Below are 22,838 nucleotides of genomic sequence, written 5' to 3' on the forward strand. Positions count from 1 at the left end.
AATCTGTAAAAGGCAAGAAGTGTTCACCACATAGTTCCAAAGGCCTTCCTCGCCAGGGTCCCAAGAGAAAGCAAAATGATCGAACCCATAGGGAATCAGTATGTGGTGGCCAGGCCGGTGTATTCTGTAAACGCTTTTGGAGAAGAGCATAAGAAGACGCCCAGACATCACAAGACATTTCTGTATCATCTCAAAAATTATTGTAGGTAAGAGACTTTTTTTTAAGGTCCTGGAATGAGGAAGAAATGAAGCAATTTCTCCTAAATTTTCTAGCTTTCTGGCTCTAGTCCATAACTCCGAGATCTTTTGATTTTCACTTTTCAAACTTCTTACTCCCTGCGTGAGGTACAAAGATAATCTAAAAGGCACACACCACCTCAACTATCTGCATCATCTTTCTGAGTCAGACAGTTAAGAGATGGGGACAGAAGTGAATTCTCAGTGTTACACAGCTCAAGCTAAGGATGACACAGAAGACGTTCTACTATAACTGAAGAAAAGCTGGCATTTAAAAAAAAATTCTTTGATAGTGACCAGAGAACATTTGATGTGGGAAAGATGTGAAGGTTAGTGAGTGAAATTGCTTAGTTGATTTTGTTGTCATTCTTTACCAATTTTCTACCTATCATTAGGAACCAAACTTACAAATTTGGTATGAATTCACTGACCTGTGATTTCCAATGTTTCCAGGTGTTCCACACAGAAGGCCAAGAAGATTTTCCTGTCGTTGTTCCCCATAGCATCTTGGCTGCCAGCATACAGAGTGAAGGAATGGCTGCTGAGTGACATCGTCTCTGGAATCAGCACAGGACTGGTGGCGGTACTGCAAGGTGACTGTCTTCTTTTCTCTGTACAATTCATTCATCATAAAATTCCCCTTTACAATTTTTTAATGTGTGTATATGTATGCATACACATGTGTGGTGCTGGATATCAAACCTAGGGCTTCATGCATATTAGGCATGCATTCCTCCACCAATCTATGTGACCAGTCACCCTTTATTGATAGGTATAGTTTTGTGGTGCTTAATATATTCAGCAGGTTGTGCATCTAACATCACTAACTCTAGAACATTTTCACCTCTCTCTCTCTCTCTCTTTCTCTCTCTCCCCCCCACATATACACACCCCAAATCCCTTGCCCTTTGATTGACACTTCACATTCCTTCCTCCTCTCATTCCCTTGATTAACATTCCAATTGTCTGGATTCCCTATTATGGATATTTCTTAGAAATGGAATTGTATAATATGTGCACTTTGTGTCTTACCTCTTAGTATATAATGTTTTCCAGGCTAATCCATATTGTGACTCAGACAATGATACTTTATTGTATGGAGATACCATACTTTGCTGAATATTTGAATAGTGCTATTATGAATATTTGTGTGCAAGTTTTGTGTAAACATGTTTAAACTACCTGGGTGTATCCCTAGCAGTGTAAATCCCAGATCCTATGATAATTCTATATTTAATCACTTGTAGAACTGCCAAATTGTTTTCTCCCATAGCTGCAGTTTACATTCCCATTAGCAGTGTATGTGACTTCAGATGTTGACACATCTCTACTGCTTTCTATTGTTCATCTTTTTTATCTTAGCTGATAAGTAGTATCTCATTGTTTGGATTTATATTTGACCAATAACTAATAATGTTATGTATCTGTTCTTTTCACATGTTCATTTTCAATTGCATGTCTTTGGAAAAATGGGTCTTTAAATAGGCCCCCAGCTCAGCTCCCCCTACCTTATTTTGCAGTACTAGGGATTCAACCTAAGGCATCCATGCTGTGCAAGTTCTCATTATCTTTTAAAAATTGGGTTTTCAGGGATAGAGATGTGGCTCAGTTGGTAGAGTGCTTACCTAATATGTACAAAGCCCTGAGTTCCATCACCCATCAACATGAGTCAGGCATGATGGTATGTGCCTGTAATCCCCGCATTCAGGAGGTAGAAGCAGAAGGGCAGAAGTTTGACTAGATAGTGAGTTTGAGGCCAGCCTGGGATATACAAGACTCTGTCTCAAAAAAAGGGGGGAGGGGTGCTGTCTTTTATTTTATAGTTGCAAGTGTCATTTATATTCTCCTGATACTAATCTTTATCTAATATTATTTGCAGATAACATTTTTCATTCTGTGTGCTGCTGTTTCACTTTCTGCTTATAAAATTGGAATGAGTGGGACTGAGATAGGACCTCATGTAGCTTAGGCTGACCTCAAACTCCTGATCATCTTTCCTCCACCTCCCAAATGCTAGGATTACAAGCATGTACCACCATGCCCAACCTAAAAAATGACCCATTATAGCCATTGCCTGTGTTTTTAATAGGAGTGTGTGTGTGTGCATGTGTGTGTGTATGTGTGTGTGTGCATGCATGTGTGTGTATGTGTGTGTGTGCATGCATGTGTGTGTGTGTGTGTGTGTGTGTGTGTTAGGGGAGAATGGATTGAACTCAGAGCCTCACACAATGCTAGGCAAATACACTACCATTGAGCTATAGCCCGACTCCCCAGATCTTATTTTGCAGTACTAGGGATTCAACCTAAGGCATCCTGCATGCTGTGCAAATGTTGTACCACTAAGCTAAAACCCCGGTTCACTATTTTGACAGTATCTTTTGAGTATACTTTTTTCATTTCTGTGAACAAACCCAGGACTTCCCATATGCTAGTACTCTCCAAAAGCATCCTTCTACTGATCCACACTCCCAACTCAACATTTTTAAATTTTCACAAAATCAATTTTTGTTTCTTTGATTATTTATTCTGTAAGTGCAGTGTGTCATTGCTAAGAGACTATTGGCTAATACAAGGTTGCAAAAATTTATACTTATGCTTTCTCCTAAGCAGTTGATAGTTTTAGTTCTCATAGTTATACCTTTAATATAGCTTGAACTAATATAGTAACTTATTTCAAAGGCCCAATCTGGAGACTAGAAGAATCTAATGAAAAATAAGGCTCCTGATGCTTGTGTTTACAGGTTTAGCATTTGCTTTGCTGGTCACCATTCCTCCAGGCTATGGGTTGTATGCAGCCTTTTTCCCAGTCATAACCTACTTTTTCTTGGGCACTTCCAGACACATATCTGTGGGTAAGTCAATTACTGGGCCAGTTCATGATCATATCACTTCTTCTTTATGAATGCTATTAGAAACTCATTGTAAATTCCAGATTGTTCATAATTCAGAAGACTCATAATTTCCTATAAGAATTAAAACTAAAGGGGCTGTAGAGATGGCTCAGCAGTTAAGGGTGCTGGGTGCTCTTGCAGAGGACCCAGGTTCAGTTCCCAGCACCCACAGGGTGGCTAATAACCATCCATAACTCCAGTTGCAGGGAATCTGATGCCCTCTTCTGGCCTTTGTGGGCATTGCACAACATGGGTACACTTATATACATGCAGACAAGACATTCATATGCATAAAATAAAAATAAATAATTCAAAAAATTTTTAAAGAAATAAGACCAAGGCAGGCTGTACATGATAGCTTGTTGTATGCAATATTATGGTTGAAAGACAACTCTGCTTTAGGGATGCACACACTGACTATACTTTGCCTCCTGTCAATAAGGTCCCTTTCCAGTTCTGAGTATGATGGTAGGAGCAGCAGTTGCAAGAGTAGCCTCAGATGCCGGTGCCACTGCAGAACTGTCCACAGGCTCAGCAGAAAACGGGACAGTAGATGATCAGAGAAAGATAATGGTGGCTGCATCAATCACAGTTCTTTCTGGAATCATTCAGGTGAGCACTATCCTCACATAATTGCCTACCAAAATCTGTCTTGGCTGGTACATCCCTTTCCATATCCTCTCCCTCCTGCTGTCCCTCCTCATCTTCCCTTTGGTTAGCGTCCCTCCACTGGTGGGCCATAGGAAGTATTTAAGAAGGGTTATTCACCATAACCAGAAGAGTAAAGCTGAGGGGCAGATCCACATCACAAAAACAGGTGAGCAGGATCTAGATAGAATGGGAAAAGGGCAGGAGTGAGGTAGGCATGGCCAAGAAAGAAATGCTTAATTCAACAAAAGTCATTAAACATAGCTATATAATGACATAAGTAGCTTGGAATCTTTTTTCTTTCTAATTCCTCAAGAACTATAATTTAGTTGGAAGGTATGGGGACTTTGCCTTTTTAACTATTCATATCAAAGATTTAGAAAGAAAACTGGAAAGGATTGCAGTGGGGCTAAATCTTCATTCCTGGGCCCAATGCTGACACCACTATGAGTAGTGAAAAAGTCATGAATTTTTCAAGATATCGCTTTAGTGTACAGTCAGTGATATTATTAGTTAAAATCATTTCTAAAAGAAAGGAAAACTTAATTTTATAAGGACAGAAGTGTGTATCCTTGTGACAAACCATGTGTCAGTTGGTTCTAGAACACTTATAAACTTAATGCAGAAGCAGAACCCAATTTGGACTTTGTGTGCACAGAGTTCTATCTGCATTCTAGACACATGAATGGAAAAGCAGGCGAAGTGTCTAGAGGAAAGAGAATCCACTTAATATACTTATTAATTATGCTCTGGGAGAAATAAGCACACTTGTCTCCTTACTGAGCACTTCTGATATCCAATATGCAGCCACATATTTATTTTCTTGTTGTTAATATTTATTATTTATTTATTTACTCTGAGAGAGAGAGAGATAGAGAGAACCAGCTTGTAGGAGTCAATTATCTCCTTCCATTGTGAGGGTCCTGGGGGTCCAACTCAGCTTGTTTGGCATGGCAGCAAGTACTTTAATCCTCTAAGCCATTTTACCAGCCCCAGTCAAGCAACTTGTTTAGGGAAATATAAATAAGCACTCACCTGTGCATAATCCAACAACAAATTCATGAGGACTGATGCTAGATAAGCTTTGGCTATAAAAGGCTTACGACGAGTCTTCTAAAGAAACCGCACTTAAAGTCTGATACTTCCTGGGGGGCATACTGAACGTATGTACTGTTCAACCTGAGGGAAGGGATGGAAAAAGAGGAATCCTGATGGGCAGTGTGCCAAGGCCTATGCGCACAGGCTGACCGGCTTCAGCTGTGGATCCTCCAGTTCGTGGAGGCATACTCCTAATCTTTGTTGTCCAAGGCTATGTCCTTCTCTTTACAGTTGCTCCTGGGGGTTCTGAAGATTGGATTTGTAGTGATATACCTATCCGAGTCCCTAATCAGTGGCTTCACCACAGCCGCTGCTATTCATGTTTTGGTTTCCCAACTCAAATTCATGCTGCAGCTGACAGTTCCGGCACACACTGACCCATTCTCGATTTTCAAAGTGAGTATTATTTTCACTTAAGAAAACACTGAAGTGCATGAAGGTCACTCTTGAGTTCCTTGAAGAATCTTCTTTTAATATCTTTGCTGAGGGGTCTACCTAGAAATTCCACAAAATCAATGGTTTGTGAAATTGATTCACAGTGGGGAAAAGCTAGCAAAGAAAACAACAGTGAAAGTCAACCATATCTACCTCATCAGGGTTCAAGAAGTGTGGCTATACAGTAGACTTTCAGAGAGTCAAGAAGAAAAAATATAATCTAAGTATATTATTAAAAGCTTTACTATTTTGTCTTGAGGGTTTTTTTTTAAGGTTTTGTTTTGGGTTTAGTGATGCTGGAGACCAAACCCAGGCCCTACCACATGGTAGGCAAGCACTCTGTCTCTGAACTACATCCTCTGCTCTCGGTATTGATATTTCTGAGTCCTTCCTACCCCTTGGTTATAAATTGAACAGGCAGTTAGGGTTGTGGTTCTGTCCTCTAGAGAGTGAAAAGTAGAAGTGTCAAAAGACAACATTACAGCAAAGCTAGTTTGGGTTTTATTTGTAATTCTAGAATCAAGCAGAAGTCTGGAGAAAAAAATGGTTGGGAATGCTCCACTCAGCACATGGCTTGGTTACATTTATAGACAGAGCAAATGAAGTGACAGAACATATCTGTGGCAGATACTGAGGCAGTTGAATGGCTGCAGCTCATGCCTTTCTTATTTGAATAGTGTTCAAGCAGTTAGCCACTCCTGATTGGCTGAGACTCAGCTCCTTGTTCCAAGAGAAGGTTTCATCATGGTTACTCATCAAGTTAGGTTACTGTGTATGGAGAAAATTTTGGGCCAAATTGAAATGTGTGGAGACAGCTTTGGGCCATACTTAATTTTCCCCCTTTGATCAACTTTTTGATTTTGAGAGATTAACCAGAACTTTGGACACACATCACTCTCTGTTGCCAATATAAATGGACTTAGTTTATTTAAACCCCACTGGAAAATAGCAGAACAGTGGATTTGATGATGTGGGAACCAGATAACAGAAAAACAAACGAGAATAAAAACCTGACTGGTTAGTGACAGAGTGCTGTCCCTCCCTAAATTCCATCCCAGTAAGGGTTAAAGCAGAGTTAAATACCTTATTAGGTTAATTTAGACTGGGATCTAAAACTGTTGTGTTTCGGATCCATCTGCTTCCTTAAAGTTTCATCTCGGTTGACATGAGTGACACCATTTTGTTTTGGTCTGGCCTGTTGGGGCCTAGTTCAGTATAAAACCGAGACTCTCCATCAGTTTATTTAACAACAGACAGTGTCCTCAGTCCTTCTGTCCATAGTGTTTGGGAGTCTGAGCCAAAACTTGCTCCAAATAGTCTCCCTCCCACACAGAACTACTCCAAAACTGGGGTGTGAAATCCAACTAGAGAAATCCTGAGCTGTCCTGGGCCTGTGGACTGACAATCCAATTGGCTTTAAGAAGTAAGACTACATAGTGCAGGTAGTCTCAATTTTCAATGTGACCCAGACAATCAGCTAAGAAATATGAGGGGCCTGCACTAGAAAAATGCCAAGATTTAAGGGGGGCATATGCTTAAAACAAATACAGACATTCAGAGTTTAGAAGTTATTCCTTGGTCAGGAAAATAATCTCACAGTATTTCACATTCTGAAATGAAAAACAATGTCCCTGGATGTGTGAAGCTCTGGCTTTTAGTATCGTGCAACAAAACAAAACAAAAAAGCCAAAGAGACCTTGGACCAGGAGAGATCTGTTGCAAAAATATGAAGAATACCAAACAAAATTTGACAGTAGCCAAACAGCTTCTCAGAAAAAAATGACAGAAACATTCCTAAGCCAGTGTTGTGTAGTAGGCTGATTTACCCTCCTTGTGGCTTCATGATGGTCTCTAGAGTTTCAGGGTTCCTGGAGAACAGGAGTGGAACAGAGAAAGGCTACTGCTCTATGCCAGTCTTTTTCTTCAGCGTCTGTCTTAATCTATTTGGAGATAAATGCGGTGTTCAAATTGCTCATTCATATGGGACATGGGTGCTTTTGTTTTTAACGGTAGGTCTTGGAGTCCATCTTCACCCAAATTGAGAAGACTAACATTGCAGACCTTGTGACATCTGTGATCATCCTACTGGTTGTCTTTGTGTTTAAAGAAATCAATCAGCGCTACAAAAACAAGCTTCCAGTACCTATCCCCATCGAGCTCATTGTGGTAATTGATAGATCATTTTTTCAGTCTAGTGTTTTTATGCAGAAACCTCTTCACAGTCTGTAGACCAGTTTTCAGGGAGGCAGCTGATGATATTTCTTCAGTTTCTGGGTTTAGTATGAATTTCTCTTCTCTCAGAATTTAATAACTTCCTCTCATTTTCTGGGCTTGTTCTTTCTAAGGAGTGTATACCAAGAGCTCTAAAACCACACTATAAAAAAGATGCACTTGACCTTGAGCTTCAATTCTCCACCCCAGTGGTGATGGGACTTCTTAAACCATAACTAAGCCTAGGCTAGAGATTTTTAAAATAGTTTTTATTACATTTGTTTACTTATTTTGGTGGGATGCCATAGCACATATGTGAAGGTCAGAGGCAACTTTTAGGAGTTGGTTCTCTTCTTCCACCATGTGGGCCTGGGGATGAAACTCAGGTCGTCAGGCTTGGTAGCAAGTGGTTTTACCCATTGAGCCATGTCACCAGCCTGAGATTCTTATTTAGTAGGTGGCTATGGGGTTTTGGCAATGGTATCTGTTTTCAAAGTAAGGCTCTTAGTTGCATCTCACATTCTAACAGGCAATTTGGAAATTTGCAGACTGTGATTGCCGCAGGTGTATCCTACGGTTGTAACTTTGAGCAGAAGTTTAACGTGGCCGTGATTGGGAACATGAGTCTTGGGTAAGTGAGTCTTCAAAACTGGCATCTCCGGGCACCCAATCGAATAAGTGATCTGTAGTGACAGGAAACATACAACCCCCTTGAGGAAGCAGTTAAAAAAAAAAAAAAAAAAGCCAAGCCCCACAGCCCCACAGTTCTTAGAAAGATTCTTCTTGCAGAAAAGCTCACAAACGAAGCAATCAAGGACTCAAGAGAAAGTGAAAATTAGGAAAACTGTGAAAGTTCAAACAATAGGCACAACAAACTTCTTATAAAGAAGCCTCAACTGAAATCAGATTTCCTGGTCCAGAAGTTACTGTAAACAACACTTTGTTTGAGGTCACTGGAGCCAAGTTCCAAGAGACACTGGGAGGGCACACCACCTGAGCGGTCCAGGCACACTCCGTCCTTGCTTGAGATCACATTTAGAGCAAAGCTGGAGCAACTTCAGCTGCAGAAGGGTGAGAAACCAGGGTACCAGAATCTCTAAGTGTGTCCCCATACACTTAGGGGGTTGAAGGCAGAGACTGGGCCTTTGTTCCATTTTCTCTCTGATCTCTGATCACAGGTATTTTCCAGCAAGAAAAGATTATTTTCCTGTTAAAATAAAGCCTGTTTCCCTCTCTCCAGCTTAACAAGCACTTGAAAATTACAGAAATCATATATAGACACCACTCTCTATTTATGTCTTAAAATAGCTGATTTTTTTTTTTTTTTTTTTTTTTTTTTTTTGTCGTTTTGAGACAGGGTCTCTCTGTAGCCCCAGCTGTCCTGGAACTCACTATGTAGACTAGGCTGGCCTTAAACTCACAGAGATCTGCCTGCCTCTGCCTCCCAAGTGCTGGGACTACAGGTGTGCGCCACCACGCCTGGCTCCACTGAATTCTTTTTAAAATTTATTTTATTTATTTATTTCCTCTTATGTGTGTTGCCTGCATGTAAATGCACCACATGTGCAATGTCTGTGGAAACCAGAAGATATGTGTTGTTTTTTAAAGTAATATACATTTATATAATTATATATTTATCATCACATCGTCATGTGTTCCACTTAATAAATCAAAATATAGTTTTAATTTTAAACAGCTGTGAAGTGGAAACTAGGCTGAGAGTAAGTCTGTTTCTGGGGTTTCCCTCCACCCTGAAATTTTCAAGTGATTACATTTTATTTAAATGTCTTAGAAGACATAAGCCAAATTGAGAAATAAATAAACAAATGCAAAATCAAAGAGGATCTTGTCAGAAGTGGAAAGGTTTTGAAAATAAATGATAAACTTAAGATCATTGAGTGATAATCCTAGAGGCCTTATTTAGTAAATATATTAAATACCCATGTACTTATCCCACCAAGTGTATGGGGTGGGGAAGGAGGTAGCTCACATTTATCAACCATGAACTCTCCAGAGAGGCAGTATGACCGAGTAGATAGACATGCTTAGGGTTCCAGCTACAGAACACCTGAAATTCACTTAGACTCACCTCCTATCCTGGGGAACATCTACTAAACTATTCCTCAATGCACTTGGTTATAAAAATGGGGCTAAAAATAATAGTCATCACAAGGATTCTTGGATGCACTAAATGAGTTTTTACATATGGTGTGTTAAGTGCCAGACCCGTAATTAGAGTTCAACCATTAATACTATTACTAATTCAGCACCTAAATTAGGTTCAAGGCACTTGATATGACTTATTACATGCCATTTTTTCTAAGTGAACGTTTTAAATTTTTGTTGCTTGTGAATATTACTGCCTACAAATAGAATATTACTAGAAGATAATGATTATTAATTCTTGCTAGTTTTCTACTAATGCATATGCCAGCTTAGAGGTTACTTTGTGAAGTCACACACTCACATGATAAATGTGAACAACATGGCCCAAGGGAAGTGCTTGAAAGGACAAAGGAAAAATGCAGAGGCTACGTTTAGATTCCAGGGGACCCTACAATGATGGCTGGCAGGCTCTTTCACGGTGTGCAGTACTTGTATTCATTATTTTAGTTTACTTTCCCACAAAACTATGAAGACAAGAGAGCAAGTCTTGTTATCTTCATTTGGCAAATGAGGAACCAGGCTCAGGGAGAGTAAGGGGCAGAGCTAGGGAATGAAGTCTTTGGACTATAAACTCTATCATACCACTTTGTAGTATTCAAAAGTCAAAACAAAAGAATTGTAGGCTCCTGATTATTTTGGTATAAAATACAAACAAACTTTAATTGCATATCTGCCATCAGATTTATTTAAAAAATAATATTTCAATCTAACTTTCTAATTTGTATGGAATCATAGTACTTTTTCAAAACTAGAACTGAACATTTATTATCAAAGACACAAAAGATGAAACAATAATTCAGACAGACTTGACTGGATCCAATTATCTCACTCCCTGTAAGTTTCAGGTCTGAAACAGGTATTTACAGAAGCTGAATATTTTTGTAAATTGATGTTGAGTTTGAGATGTGGCAAAGTTCATGAGGGATGAACATAGACATATCCCCTGCGAGGTACACATATGTCTGAAACTTTTATCAGCTTTAAGTACACTCTGCTCTTTGTTGGATGTGGTAGACTCTAGTTCCTCAGCGTGCAGGCAAAAATCAAAGCCTACTTGTTAAGTTTTCCATGAATGGTTACTGTCATTAACGGAGAGAAGTTTTCCTTGTCTCAAGGTTGTGTTTGCTTAGCGCCTTCACCCACAGCAGTGAGGGTAATGCTTTGAAACCCATCAACACAATATAGGTTGAATCTAAGACATTTTGCCAGAAACTATACATCATAATGTCGGTATCCTGGCAAGATCATATGAAGATCACCATCGTTGTTGGACTGGCTTTATAATCTTTATGAAATCCAAGAAGCATTACTTTTCAACAGTAGAAGGGAAAACACGAAAGTTTTCAATGAAACTAAGTTCTTACATGTCATGCTTTAAAGTGAAACACAATTCAACCCAGATTGCATTTATTCATTGATTTGCCCTATAATTATACAAGTTTATGAACAAGCTGGTGACACATAGTTTTGCTTGCTCTCAATTTCAGATTTCAGCCCCCCATTACACCCAGTGTGCAAGTTTTCCAGGACACCATAGGAGACTGCTTTGGCATTGCAATCGTCGGCTTCGCCGTGGCTTTTTCAGTCGCTAGTGTCTATTCCCTCAAATACGATTATCCACTTGATGGCAATCAGGTGAGCATGCAGCCTACACTGGGTCCCACTACACAACTGTAAATAGCATGTTGTGCACATACTGTTCTTCTGAAAAACAGCGTATCTGGACACACTTTTTCCCTTGTCTCCTGTCAGGAGTTAATCGCCTTGGGTGTGAGCAACATATTCACGGGAGCATTCCAAGGATTTGCAGGGAGCACAGCCCTCTCCAGATCAGGGGTTCAGGAAAGCACAGGAGGCAAAACACAGGTATCCCAGCATCCCTGCTGCAAGGGCTGCTGTAGTGCTCATGATTGGGAAGTCCAAGGCAGGGGACAGTGCCAACTGTCATGAGATTTGTTTTGTCTTCACAGATCGCTGGTCTTATCTCGGCTATCATCGTGCTGATTGTAATTGTAGCCATTGGATTTCTCCTGCAGCCACTGCAGAAGGTAACCCTCCTCTTTTTCAGGATTGCATTTCTCTCTTTGAGATGCTCAACCAAGGGCTCTGACTCTCAAATTCTGTAAGCATAAACTAAGCTAGGGAAAATGAGATCATGACAAACTCTCAGATACTCTCCTTAGCCAACACTATACGAGCCAAAAGATTTCCTTTCTTCTGGCAGCCTTTTATGAATGTCAGGAATGCAGATCCTGAGCTGCCTTATCTACTCTGCTCTTTGCAGATGCGTAGTGTGGAATATAATTAATGTGTAAGCAGGAAGGTGCTCTGGCACTATAGCTTTGACTAGATTGACCAAAGTGAAGCTTTTCTGAAAGGTTGAGGTAATCAGGGCCTCTATCTACTGCAGAGAATGGTGCTACCAGCTACACACCTGTTAGTATGAACACACCCTGCAGCTCCTAGAAGATTGGTTTCACTCCAAAACCAACACTGTCAGCTTGTAGGATGAGAATAAACAGCCAGACACAGACTTCACCTTTTGCCCTTGGGTTCCCCATTTGTAACTGTGAGAGTTTTAACACTTGTTAATTGCCACAGCATCCATGTTTTGAAACAACATCAGATTCTAGACAATGCAGAAGTCATACAAGTACATTGTTCTCTGGGGTGTTAATTGGATTTCAAAGCGTGGCATAAAGCAATGGGTCAGGAGCCTTGTGACCAACTTCTAATCTTGGCTCTGTCATTTATTATCTGTGTGCTTTGAGGCCAGTGATTTAACCCTTCTGAACCTCAAGCCTTTAGATGTAAACCAGGAATGAAATAGTGCCTGCCGTCCACAGTAGCTGTGACAGTTAAGTGAGATAATACACGTAAAGTACTCAACCGATGTTAAGATCATTAAAGAAAATCCGAATATTATTATCCAAGCATTCTGCTATACTTCTGACTGCAAAGGATGCAGACAGTGATAGAGCCCAGCCGTGTCTATTTGTTGTTATCTAGATTTTCTTTTCCATGTTGATTGGTAGCTGAAATGTGTATTCAGCCCCAGGTTTCTCGACTCCCAGTGTGGTCATTTCTAAGGACCCTATTGACCAACTCCATCTTCAAGAGCACTATTTGCCAAAAGTATGCTCTTCATATACTGAATTCCTACATTCAAAACAGATGGCATGAAAGAGTCAGTGAAGAAATAGGAAAATAGTGCCTTGATAAGAAAAATCACATACCCTCATATAGAGAAGAGCCCTAGTGAGCTCCTTGCTTGTGTAGATGTGGCGCTACCCTCCCACATTGATTTGTAGACACTAAAGAAACAATTGTCATTTAAAACCCTTTCTGGTGAATAAACCACACTCCAGGACCTTGTCTAGGATGTTCATCAAAGCAACTTCTATACAGAGTCCATGCAATAAACTCTCTGTAGATCACTGTCTGAACTGTCTTTACTCCAGCTGAGTAAGGGCTTTGCTTATTTTCATTCTATGAAGTCTCAGTAGCCCATGATAATGGATACTAATGAATAGTTACTGAGTGCAAGTGTCGTCAGAGTCTAAGCAGTTCCCGTCTGGTAAAACCACCCCCCTTTCTTGTCTGTGGCTGCTCAGTGCTCTGTACATACTCTTTATTAAGTACAGTGTCACATAGTCATTTCATTGTAAATCATTTCAAATTATCATTCCATGGAGCACTGATCAGCTGGGAAATAATTCCTGAAGAAAAATATAACATGTTTCTATCTAGTCACAACATATTTTATACTAAACTTCTGCAGAACAAGGAAACCTAGGGTTCAGAGTCCTATATACCCTTCATTAACCACCACAGAGGTGACAACTCATATCTGGAGTACAATATTAAAAGCAGGACATTGATGCTAAAAAAAAAAAAAAGAAAGAAAGAAAGCACTGTTAAGTAAATTAGTGATTTTATTCAGTTTTCCCCATTTTTTTTTGACTGGCATTCATTAGTACACAGGTTCCTTTTAAAAATTACTTAAGACTATATTTTTTTCTAAACAATGACCTCTACGCTCACAGGAAATCAAATTAACTGAGTAGATATTAAAATACAAAGTACTTTTAAGGATTTAAAATACTTGGGCTGGGGCTGGAGAGATGGTTCAGCAGTTAAGAGCACTGGCTGCTCTTGCAGAGGACCCCCAGGTTCAATTCCTAGCACCACATGGTGGCTGATAACCATTTGCAACTCCAGTTCCAGTGGAACTGACACCCTCTTCTGACTTCCACAGGCATTGCACAATATGGGAGCACCTACCTACATGCAGTGCACTCATACACATAAAATAAAAATAACAAATTTTAAAAATTAGTTAAAATACCTGGGCCATTTAAACAATCTTCAAGATGTAAAGATGGAAGTTGTGTTTGGTTTTCTTTGGTAACTGACTTCATGGCCTGAAAGCTATGACCACACAAAACACTGCATTCAGAACAGAACCTCTTGAAGTGGGGGGTGGGACGTGGCAGGAACCCAAATGATGATGCAATACATGCAGCATGTTTTTCCACAAGACTGATTATGGCATATGAAAAATCAGAAGTATGGAGTAGTATGTGGCAGGCTGATTTAACAATCCAAGTCCCTCTTAGTGAATCCACCACTTGATGGTGTCTACATCAGGACTTATTAAGAGGTTATGTTATGGGTGGTCATAAATATGGGGAATATGAATTTATTAGCTCATCTACTCATTCAACGACTAATTTTTAAGCCCTCCCTATATGCGTTTTCCATAGTATGTTCTGGGAATAGGGCAGGTATGGCTTGTGCTGTCTCAGAACCTGCTTCAAATCTTTGCTGATGGTTCTGTGATCTTAGAGTCTTTTTTTTAAAAATGCCATGATAGTTGTCATCACCATGGGTCTGAGTTCTCATTTTAAAGCCTCAAACTCCCTAAGCTTCATTTATTTATTTCTTTGTTTTTATAAAGGGCAACCCCTATTTCCTCAGTTTAAATTAACAGACACATTAGACTGACTCTGCTTAGGGACAATTTATTTAGTGTTTACCTATTGTAGGCCTTAAGATCTGCCTTTCTCTTTCCCAGGATGTAGACTACTTTAAGTGCTATCAATTCATCTATGGCATAGTCTAGTCACAAATAACAGTTCTACTCTTGTCACTGGGATGGGGACTTCATGCAGGGGGACAGGTCAGAGTCCCAACCCTGGTGTGTCTGGCATGGTATTGCACACCGGAAGAGGGTGTATTCCTTTGATATGCTTTGAGGCCTGCTAAGGGACTCACTTATCTACAGCCTTCACCTTTGCTTCTATATGGTTTATTTGATTAACCTGAAAGTACATCTGGTGTTTATGTCTTTCACAGTCTGTCCTGGCAGCTTTAGCACTTGGAAACTTAAAGGGAATGCTGATGCAGTTTGCTGAAATAGGCAGATTGTGGCGAAAGGATAAATATGATTGTGTAAGTAGACACAATGGCTTTGAGAAAATGAAAAATCAGAATGGTCATTTAATGCTGATGTAAAATGTATATTTATATTGTAAGCTGAAATTTTGCTTCTATTTGTCTATTGAAATAAACTTAATTAATTTTATTTCCTCTCTTGAAATTACATATTCTAATGAGGGTTATTTGAGACTTTTAACTTCAAACGATGCAGTCTAGCTAGGCATGGTGGTGCATGCCAATAATCTAAGCATTCTGGAAGCTGAGGCAGGAAAACCATGAGTTTGAGGCCAGCCTGAGATACAGAATGAGGTCGTGTTTCAAAAATAATGACCAATAAAAGGATAGGCACCTGCAAGTAGAAAATGTTTCACAAAACACTAGTGTGGGGCTTTTCTTAGCTCTGTCATTAAAGTCCTTGTCATCATCCTGAGTGCCAGAGGAACTCTCTAAATTTTAGGGTGCGTATTCCTTATGTTCTTCATTAAATGATGTGTTAGTTTCCAGAGACTCTGTGCAGGTTTGAAATCTGGACATTCCTCCTGCAAATACTCGTTCTTTTGGAAAGTTCCCACTTGTTCTCAATTTGCCTTGCTTTCAAAAGCAGAGTTTATAATTTAATCAGGGTCAAAGTCTGTGGTATAAAAATGCTTGCCAACATACCCTATGGTACTAAAAGAACATAAAGTAATAATTTACATTTGGTTAACTTTTACTCCTGCTATATCGTTGTGTGGGATTTTAACCCCTTTCAGCACACTAAAGTTTTGTAGAGAAAGTAGCCATTAATTAAATCAACAGGACTAGAGAAGAGTAGAACAGTCTGTCCCTGTTAATCTGCTGGGTTTTGCTTGTTGGTTTGTTTTCCTTCCAGTGCTGAGGATCAAACCCACAACATGGCACATGCTAGGTCAATGTTCTACCACTGAGCTACATCCCCAATCCTAACTTGTTGGGGCGGGGGCTCTTTTTTCTTTTCTATTTATTATTTATTTATTTTTATGTTATGTGTATGAGTGTTTTGTCTGCAGGTATGCATGTAAATGTACCACAAGCATGCAACACACAATGGAGGCCAGACAAAGGCATTGGATCCCCTAGAACTAGAGTCACAGACCATTGTTAGCTGCTATATGGGTGCTAGGAACTGAACCTTGGGTCATCTGCAAAAGCAGCCAGTGCTCTCAACAGCTGAGCCATCTCTCCTGCACCATATTTTTCTGGTTTTTAATGAATGGCCTGTTCTGGAATTTTTGTTATGACAGATAGACTCAATCCCATTTCTTTAACCTGGTCAGGGACAGGAACAGAAATGAGCATTCTCTCTATAGAACTTTTTCTATTTATTTGCTTGTGTTTCTGTGACTTAGCACTGAGCCAGCAGAAATGACCTCTTGAGATATGCCTTCCTAGTACTTTGTTCCCTGGCCCAAGATAACAACTTCCAACATCTGCCTTTGGCCCTAGAAATTCATGCTTTCTCTAGCTCTGGACCTAAGACATTATACTTTACTTAAATAGTGGTGCGTGTGTTGTTTTCTCTTCTTACAGTTTATTTGGATCATGACTTTCATCTTTGCCGTTGTCCTGGGACTTGGGTTGGGCCTGGCAGCGAGTGTGGCCTTTCAACTCCTAACTATCGTGTTCAGGACCCAATTGTAAGTGCTCAGTGTGCTCTGCAACCTGGCAGGCTTTAGCCTGCCTAACTGAAAGAGCAAAAATAATTGTCAATGACTAAGAGAAGAGTAGTGTGGTTGATAGGCATGCACACCTATCAAGAACGACCATTATAACCTCCCTCAAATTACCTACCTGAAGGCTTGAAGGGCAATAGAATGGCCCAGCTCTAGATTCCAGTTCCAAAAGGAGAGCTACTACTTGCCTGCTTTCTGCTTTGATATAGGGCTCAAAGAAATCATGTACATCTCTGAGTCTGTAAACAGGAAGTGATTCTGTCTAAGCAGGTTTACTGTCTTTACCTTAAGTTGGTTAAACAGGAGAATGGATTACTGAGAAGATTGTGAAATTCTATACCAGTGGAGGTCTCTCCCTCTTCTTCATCAGTGTTTAGAGTATATTTCTACCTTACAAGATGAGTTGGATCAGAGAAGTTCTGAAAGTCCCCTCTGTCCTAAAATTCTACAAATAATTGAAGTACTTGATTCTTAAGAATCATCCAGTTCAAGCATCTTTGTGATTTTTAAATTTTTCACAGGTAATATCACCACCATGTGGTCACTCAGCCTAGCTGGATACATGGCATATTTACAAAGAGAAATAAGACTTCTTGGAAACTAAGGTGTTTTAGAACACAAGTTGCTATCACAGTTAAAGGTATTCCTTGACTAATGGAATATGCTGTCATGGAATTTATTCTATTGTTCTTATATTTGTATACTTGTATTTTTACTGGATTGCATTCCTTACTAGAGATATATTAAACATAGAGATAAACTGAATGATCACATAGGCAAGTCTTTTCTTCTCCATGTCCTTCTTCATATAATTGGGTACTCATAGGGCCTTACCTAACTGAATAACAGTGATGCTTAGAATTAAACTGGCAAAAGTATATGGGAATTATTGTGATGTTGTAGAGAGGAGCTGTTTAAGGAGCCCTGGGGACACAAAGACAATGTGTTTGTCCTCCAGGGTCTTTAATGATATGATTTCCCCACCACTTAAAATTTAAAATTGAGCCTGTGTTGATTTGATAGAAAGAAAAACAATGTTAGGCTTAGCATATGCAAAAATGATTTACTTGGCTTTGTTTTTCCCTACAGTCCAAAATGCAGTACACTGGCTAATGTTGGAAGGAGCAACATCTATAAGAACAGAAAAGATTATTCTGACGTAAGAAAGATTCATTGTTGTCTTTGACTCACTAAAAGGTTATCACTATGAATCCAGTGGAAACCATCTAACCATGTTACTTCTCTGCCTTGTAGATGTATGAACCCGAAGGAGTGAAAATTTTCAGATGTCCATCTCCAATCTACTTTGCAAACATTGGTTTCTTTAAGCAGAAACTTACCGATGCTGTAAGGTTTGGGGTTGTTCAACATTTTTTGAAAAGGAAGAAAATCTAGGAATGAGATGTTTATTCTTTAACACGATCATTGACATCTTATAGGTTGAGTCTTCATTGTGTCAGGGTTTTGTGTCACATGCCCCAGAGTAGATGAAACTACCTTAAAAGGCTGCATTAATAGGTTGAGAAATAAGCTTCTTCATGTGAAGTTCAAGATGGAATCCTTGCTTTTAGATTCTGCTGCAAACATTTACTACCTGGCATTAGGCAGCTGATTTTTAATAGATTTTCTTGGGGCATCAACATCAGAAACAATAGTGGAATTATTTGCTATTGGACTGCATCATTGACAAGATCAGGATATCAGTTGTAAATGGGCACTTAGCAATCAATATTGAATGTTCTGGTAAAAAGGCCAAGATTAAGAAACAAAACCTTAGTATTCACTCTTAAAAACTTGCCTTTGGTCTACTTTATGCCTTAAGCCCTAATGATATGGATTAGTGTTTTGTGTATCAGATAGTATTCTACCCAAGGTATTCATTTGTTTTGTACAAAAATGGGATTGGGCTGGGGCTGGGGATAGAGCCCAGCTAGACACAGAAGGACCAGAAGTTCACAGTGATCCTTGGTTACATAGCAAGTCTGAGGCCAGCATGGGTTACATGAGACTTCATCTTAAAAGTAGGAGAAAGGGATCATGTTGTACATAGAGTTTTCTAAATAGCCCTGTTTACTTACTCTAACATCTTTCTATTTAACTTTATTGTTGGCCAAAGTTTTGTATTGTATAATTTGGTCCTCCAATCTTGTTACTTTACAGCTAAATATTGAAGTAATAGGAACACATTTGTTTAAAAGGGGAAAATGAAGGTTAGCCCCAAATCGTATACCCAAACCATAATATATTGGAATACATTTTATAAAATATAACTACATAAGCTTTAATAGAATAAAAACACATAGGAACAAAATTCTAATTAGGTGTCACTTATATTTGACAAAAAGAAAATAAAATCCCCTAAGGAGTTGTATGTACTCCAAACAGAAATTCAAATAATATTTAAATCCATTGACAGATTATTTATGAATAAATCCTGGACTGTATGGAAGTTTTTTGAATTTTGCTAGTTGCATGCAGACTAAGCAAACTGTAGGCTTGACTCAGTGTTGTTACTGGTATCATTTAAATCACTTTGGTATTTTACCACAAATATTCATATATGTCCCAATCCCCCTGCCCCATCCCAGCTACTCTTTACTATCATGCCTGTAAGCAGTGGAATATTCAACTCCCCCGTAACACAGTAAATGGTCTTTCAGGTTGGCTTTAATCCGCTTCGAATTCTACGCAAGCGCAACAAAGCTTTGAAGAAAATCCGGAAACTACAGAAGCAAGGCCTGCTGCAAGTGACACCTGTAAGTTTTCTTACCACATTCCCAGGTGTTTTAAGCTTTGTAAAGCATGATTTAAGGTCTTAGTACTATGACTTAAAATGTAATGCCAATAAGCAAACTATTCCATGTGTTAATTAATATCATTTTAATTATATTTATTTATTGTGTGTGCACACATGTGGAGATCAGAAAACAGTCCATAGTAGTCATATCCACAGCCAACAGCAGAGAGAAAAGGGTGCATGCATGCTCTCTCTTATACAGTTCAGGATCCCCTACCTAGGGAACAGTGCCACCCAGAGTGGGCTGGGTCTTCCCACATCAATCAACAATAGTTAGGGCAATCCTTTGAAGATCAAGGCCAACTTGATCTAGACAATCCATTATTGAGATTTTCTTCCCAAATGATTCTAGGTTCTGTCAAGTTGACAATTAAAATGTAGCCATCACAGCATCTTTGAGGACCTCCTTAAAATTTTATTATACTGGGAAAAGTACAAAGGCAAAACATACCAAAGCACCAACATATAAAAATACCAAGCATCTATAATGCTATTGCTGACTCAACTTTGAATTTGTGCTTTCCAAACTCCCTGGTTTATCCTTGACATATACACATTTTTTTCCAGTCAGAATTATCACACTTGTTACCCTCCCTCTCTTGCAGAAAGGGTTTATATGTACTGCTGATGGCTTAAAAGACTCTGATGAAGAATTAGACAACCACCAGATAGAAGAACTGGACCAGCCCATCAACACCACAGACCTGCCCTTTGAGATAGACTGGAATGCCAGTCTTCCTCTCAACATTTTGGTCCCCAAAATCAGCCTCCACAGCCTCATCCTTGATTTTTCAGCAGTGTCCTTTCTTGATGTTTCTTCAATGAGGGGTCTCAAAATGGTAATCTGTTTTTTTCTTAATGGAAATAAGGCAATCGTTGACTAATGGTAAAAGTTGTATTTATGAAAGAACACTTCTTTAGATAATTCCCTCTCTCTCTCTTTCTTGGTGTGTGTGTGTGTGTGTGTGTGTGTGTGTGTGTGTGTGTGTGTTTATTTTTAATAAAGTGTGTTGTCTGTGTGGAATTCAGACGCATCAAGCGTCTTCCTCAGATAATCTGTGTCTTATTTTTTGAGACAGGGTCTCTCACTGAACCTAGAGCTCAATGATTAGGTTAGACAGGCTGGCCAATGAAATCTAGGGAACCACTTGTCTCCCCGCCCCCGACCCATGCCATCACTCCCTAGCTTTTTTTTTTTTTTTTTTAATGTAGGTTCTGAGGATCAAATTCAGATTCTCTTGGTTGCCTTAAGCACTTTACCAAGTGAGACATCTCCTCAGCCTGGATACTACACACTTAAACTGAATTTTAATCTTAGTTTTGTTTGGGGGTGGAGAGTGTGAATGAACTTGTGCACTTCCCATGAAACTGTACATAATTTTGAAGGCAAACAAATCTGTACTTCAAATGTAAAGTGGAATCCACAGATAGACAGCTACAGTCACATTTTATTAAACCCCAGGCATTGCTGGTACACTAAGACTCTTAACAGTCATTATATTTACATTATCATGATATCAAAGCAGAACTGGGAGGGTCTAGGGCAGGGAGATGGAACAGTGGCTTTGTTTTTATCTTCATCTATTTTTAAACTGATAAAAATTCACTTAGCTTTTTAAAAGTGCATCATCTATTATACTATAAAATGTAGCTATATGAAAGAATGAAATGATGTGGGATTTACAAACAGGACTAAAGTAAGCAGGTGTGGTCTGTTTCGATAGTATATTCAGCATGACTAAAACTAATTTCCAACAAAAGTGAAGAAACATGAAGAAAATTTAAAACATCCTACATTGCTTTCTGGTTTTCTTAGCTTTTCATGGGTATCTGCCTAATTATACTTAACTAAGTTCTATTAAGTATGGGTGAACTATACACAAAATTAGAAATCAACTTGGGTTTTTCCCAACTTATCTTTTTCCCCTTTTGTGGTTTGTTTTTTGTTTGGTTTTTGAGACAGGATCTCATGTAGCACAGGCTGTCCTGGAACTTGCTATATAGCCTAAACTGGCCTTGAACTCATGATCTTCCTGCCTCTGCCTATTAAACCCCAGGCATTGCTGGTACACTAAGACTCTTAACAGTCATTGTATTTACATCATCATGATATCAGAGCAGAATTGGGAGGGTCTGGGGTAGGGAGATGGAACAGTGGCTTTGTTTTTATCTTCATCTATGGGACCACAGGCATGTACTACCATGCATAGCTTTCCAAGTTAAATTTTTAAACAACACATAACTATCAAGATAGCTTTCTTTTTCGTTTCTTGTTTTGTTGTTGCTGCTGCTATTTTAGCTTAAGAGAAACTATATTCACACATAACACTTTTAATACTAGCAGTATAGCACAAAGAACAAAGATTCTGACAAGTTTTTAAAAATTCCAGTTCTTTATACAGTGCCTGTGGAAGTTCTAAAAGTGTTTATTGTTGATGTTGATGGTATCAGTGATCTCACCTGATCAAGAATGGAAGCTACTTTTTCTTACTTCATCAGCACAGGTGTTTGCTTTTAGCATAAAGACCAGGAACCTAAGGCTTTATTCCTTGGTGCTAGACACATCCAGCTGCTGCAGATTGGAATAATGACTAACATAGACCCATGGTATAGTGTATGTTTTGTTTTATATGGATAGAAAGTTCTAGTGCTAATGATCTCCACAGAACATACTATGTTGAAATTGAATAGAGGTGATCTTGAGTGTTTGAGACAGAACATTTTCTTATGCTTCCCTCAAGAATTTTCATGTTAATTTCTTATGGAGGAGGCCTTCAGGTTTTTTTTTTTCTGCTAGAACCACGTTCACTGCTGTCTCCACCATGGCTTTCCTGCAATGACAGACTGCACCTCCAACTGAGCCACAATAATCCTTTCCTTCCTTTAATTGATTTTGTCAGGTATTTTGACAAAGCAATGAGAAAAGTAACTAACACAGTGATATATGATATAATTACTAGCAGTTTACAGCTGATCTTTGAACAACGCATGGAGATTTTTTTTTTCATTTTTTTAATTTTAATTAAAAGAAGCATTTCATTACAACAGCATTAACCTATTCAATAACATTTTTCTGAGCTAGGGTACATCTCTTTCAAAATTGGCTGTACATTTCTAGGTTTACAGATGAATTATTACCCTTATATAATCTTTTACTCATTATAAACTCTATAAGACATAAAATTAAATGAGGTTCCAACGTTTAAAAAAGATCTCCACTGC

General features: G+C 39.0%; 1 protein-coding gene across 1 annotated transcript in view; it reads left to right on the forward strand.

Annotated features, from left to right (window-relative positions):
• The first annotated feature begins 75 nt into the window (after positions 1-75).
• The window catches only part of Slc26a3 (solute carrier family 26 member 3), a 27,810-nt gene continuing 5,047 nt past the window's right edge, over positions 76-22,838 (forward strand). Inside the window, exons 1-16 of the mRNA XM_008830716.3 lie at positions 76-206; positions 691-830; positions 2,979-3,089; positions 3,571-3,740; positions 5,106-5,270; positions 7,323-7,475; positions 8,069-8,151; positions 11,174-11,321; positions 11,439-11,552; positions 11,657-11,734; positions 15,045-15,140; positions 16,677-16,783; positions 17,909-17,978; positions 18,074-18,166; positions 19,480-19,575; positions 20,222-20,455. Of these exons, the coding sequence (XP_008828938.1) occupies positions 76-206; positions 691-830; positions 2,979-3,089; positions 3,571-3,740; positions 5,106-5,270; positions 7,323-7,475; positions 8,069-8,151; positions 11,174-11,321; positions 11,439-11,552; positions 11,657-11,734; positions 15,045-15,140; positions 16,677-16,783; positions 17,909-17,978; positions 18,074-18,166; positions 19,480-19,575; positions 20,222-20,455 (1,989 nt within the window). The remainder of the gene's footprint in view (positions 207-690; positions 831-2,978; positions 3,090-3,570; positions 3,741-5,105; positions 5,271-7,322; positions 7,476-8,068; positions 8,152-11,173; positions 11,322-11,438; positions 11,553-11,656; positions 11,735-15,044; positions 15,141-16,676; positions 16,784-17,908; positions 17,979-18,073; positions 18,167-19,479; positions 19,576-20,221; positions 20,456-22,838) is intronic.

Source organism: Nannospalax galili, unplaced genomic scaffold (assembly GCF_000622305.1).
Source record: "Nannospalax galili isolate Female #2095 unplaced genomic scaffold, S.galili_v1.0 scaffold312, whole genome shotgun sequence".
Taxonomy (NCBI): Eukaryota; Metazoa; Chordata; class Mammalia; order Rodentia; family Spalacidae; genus Nannospalax; species Nannospalax galili.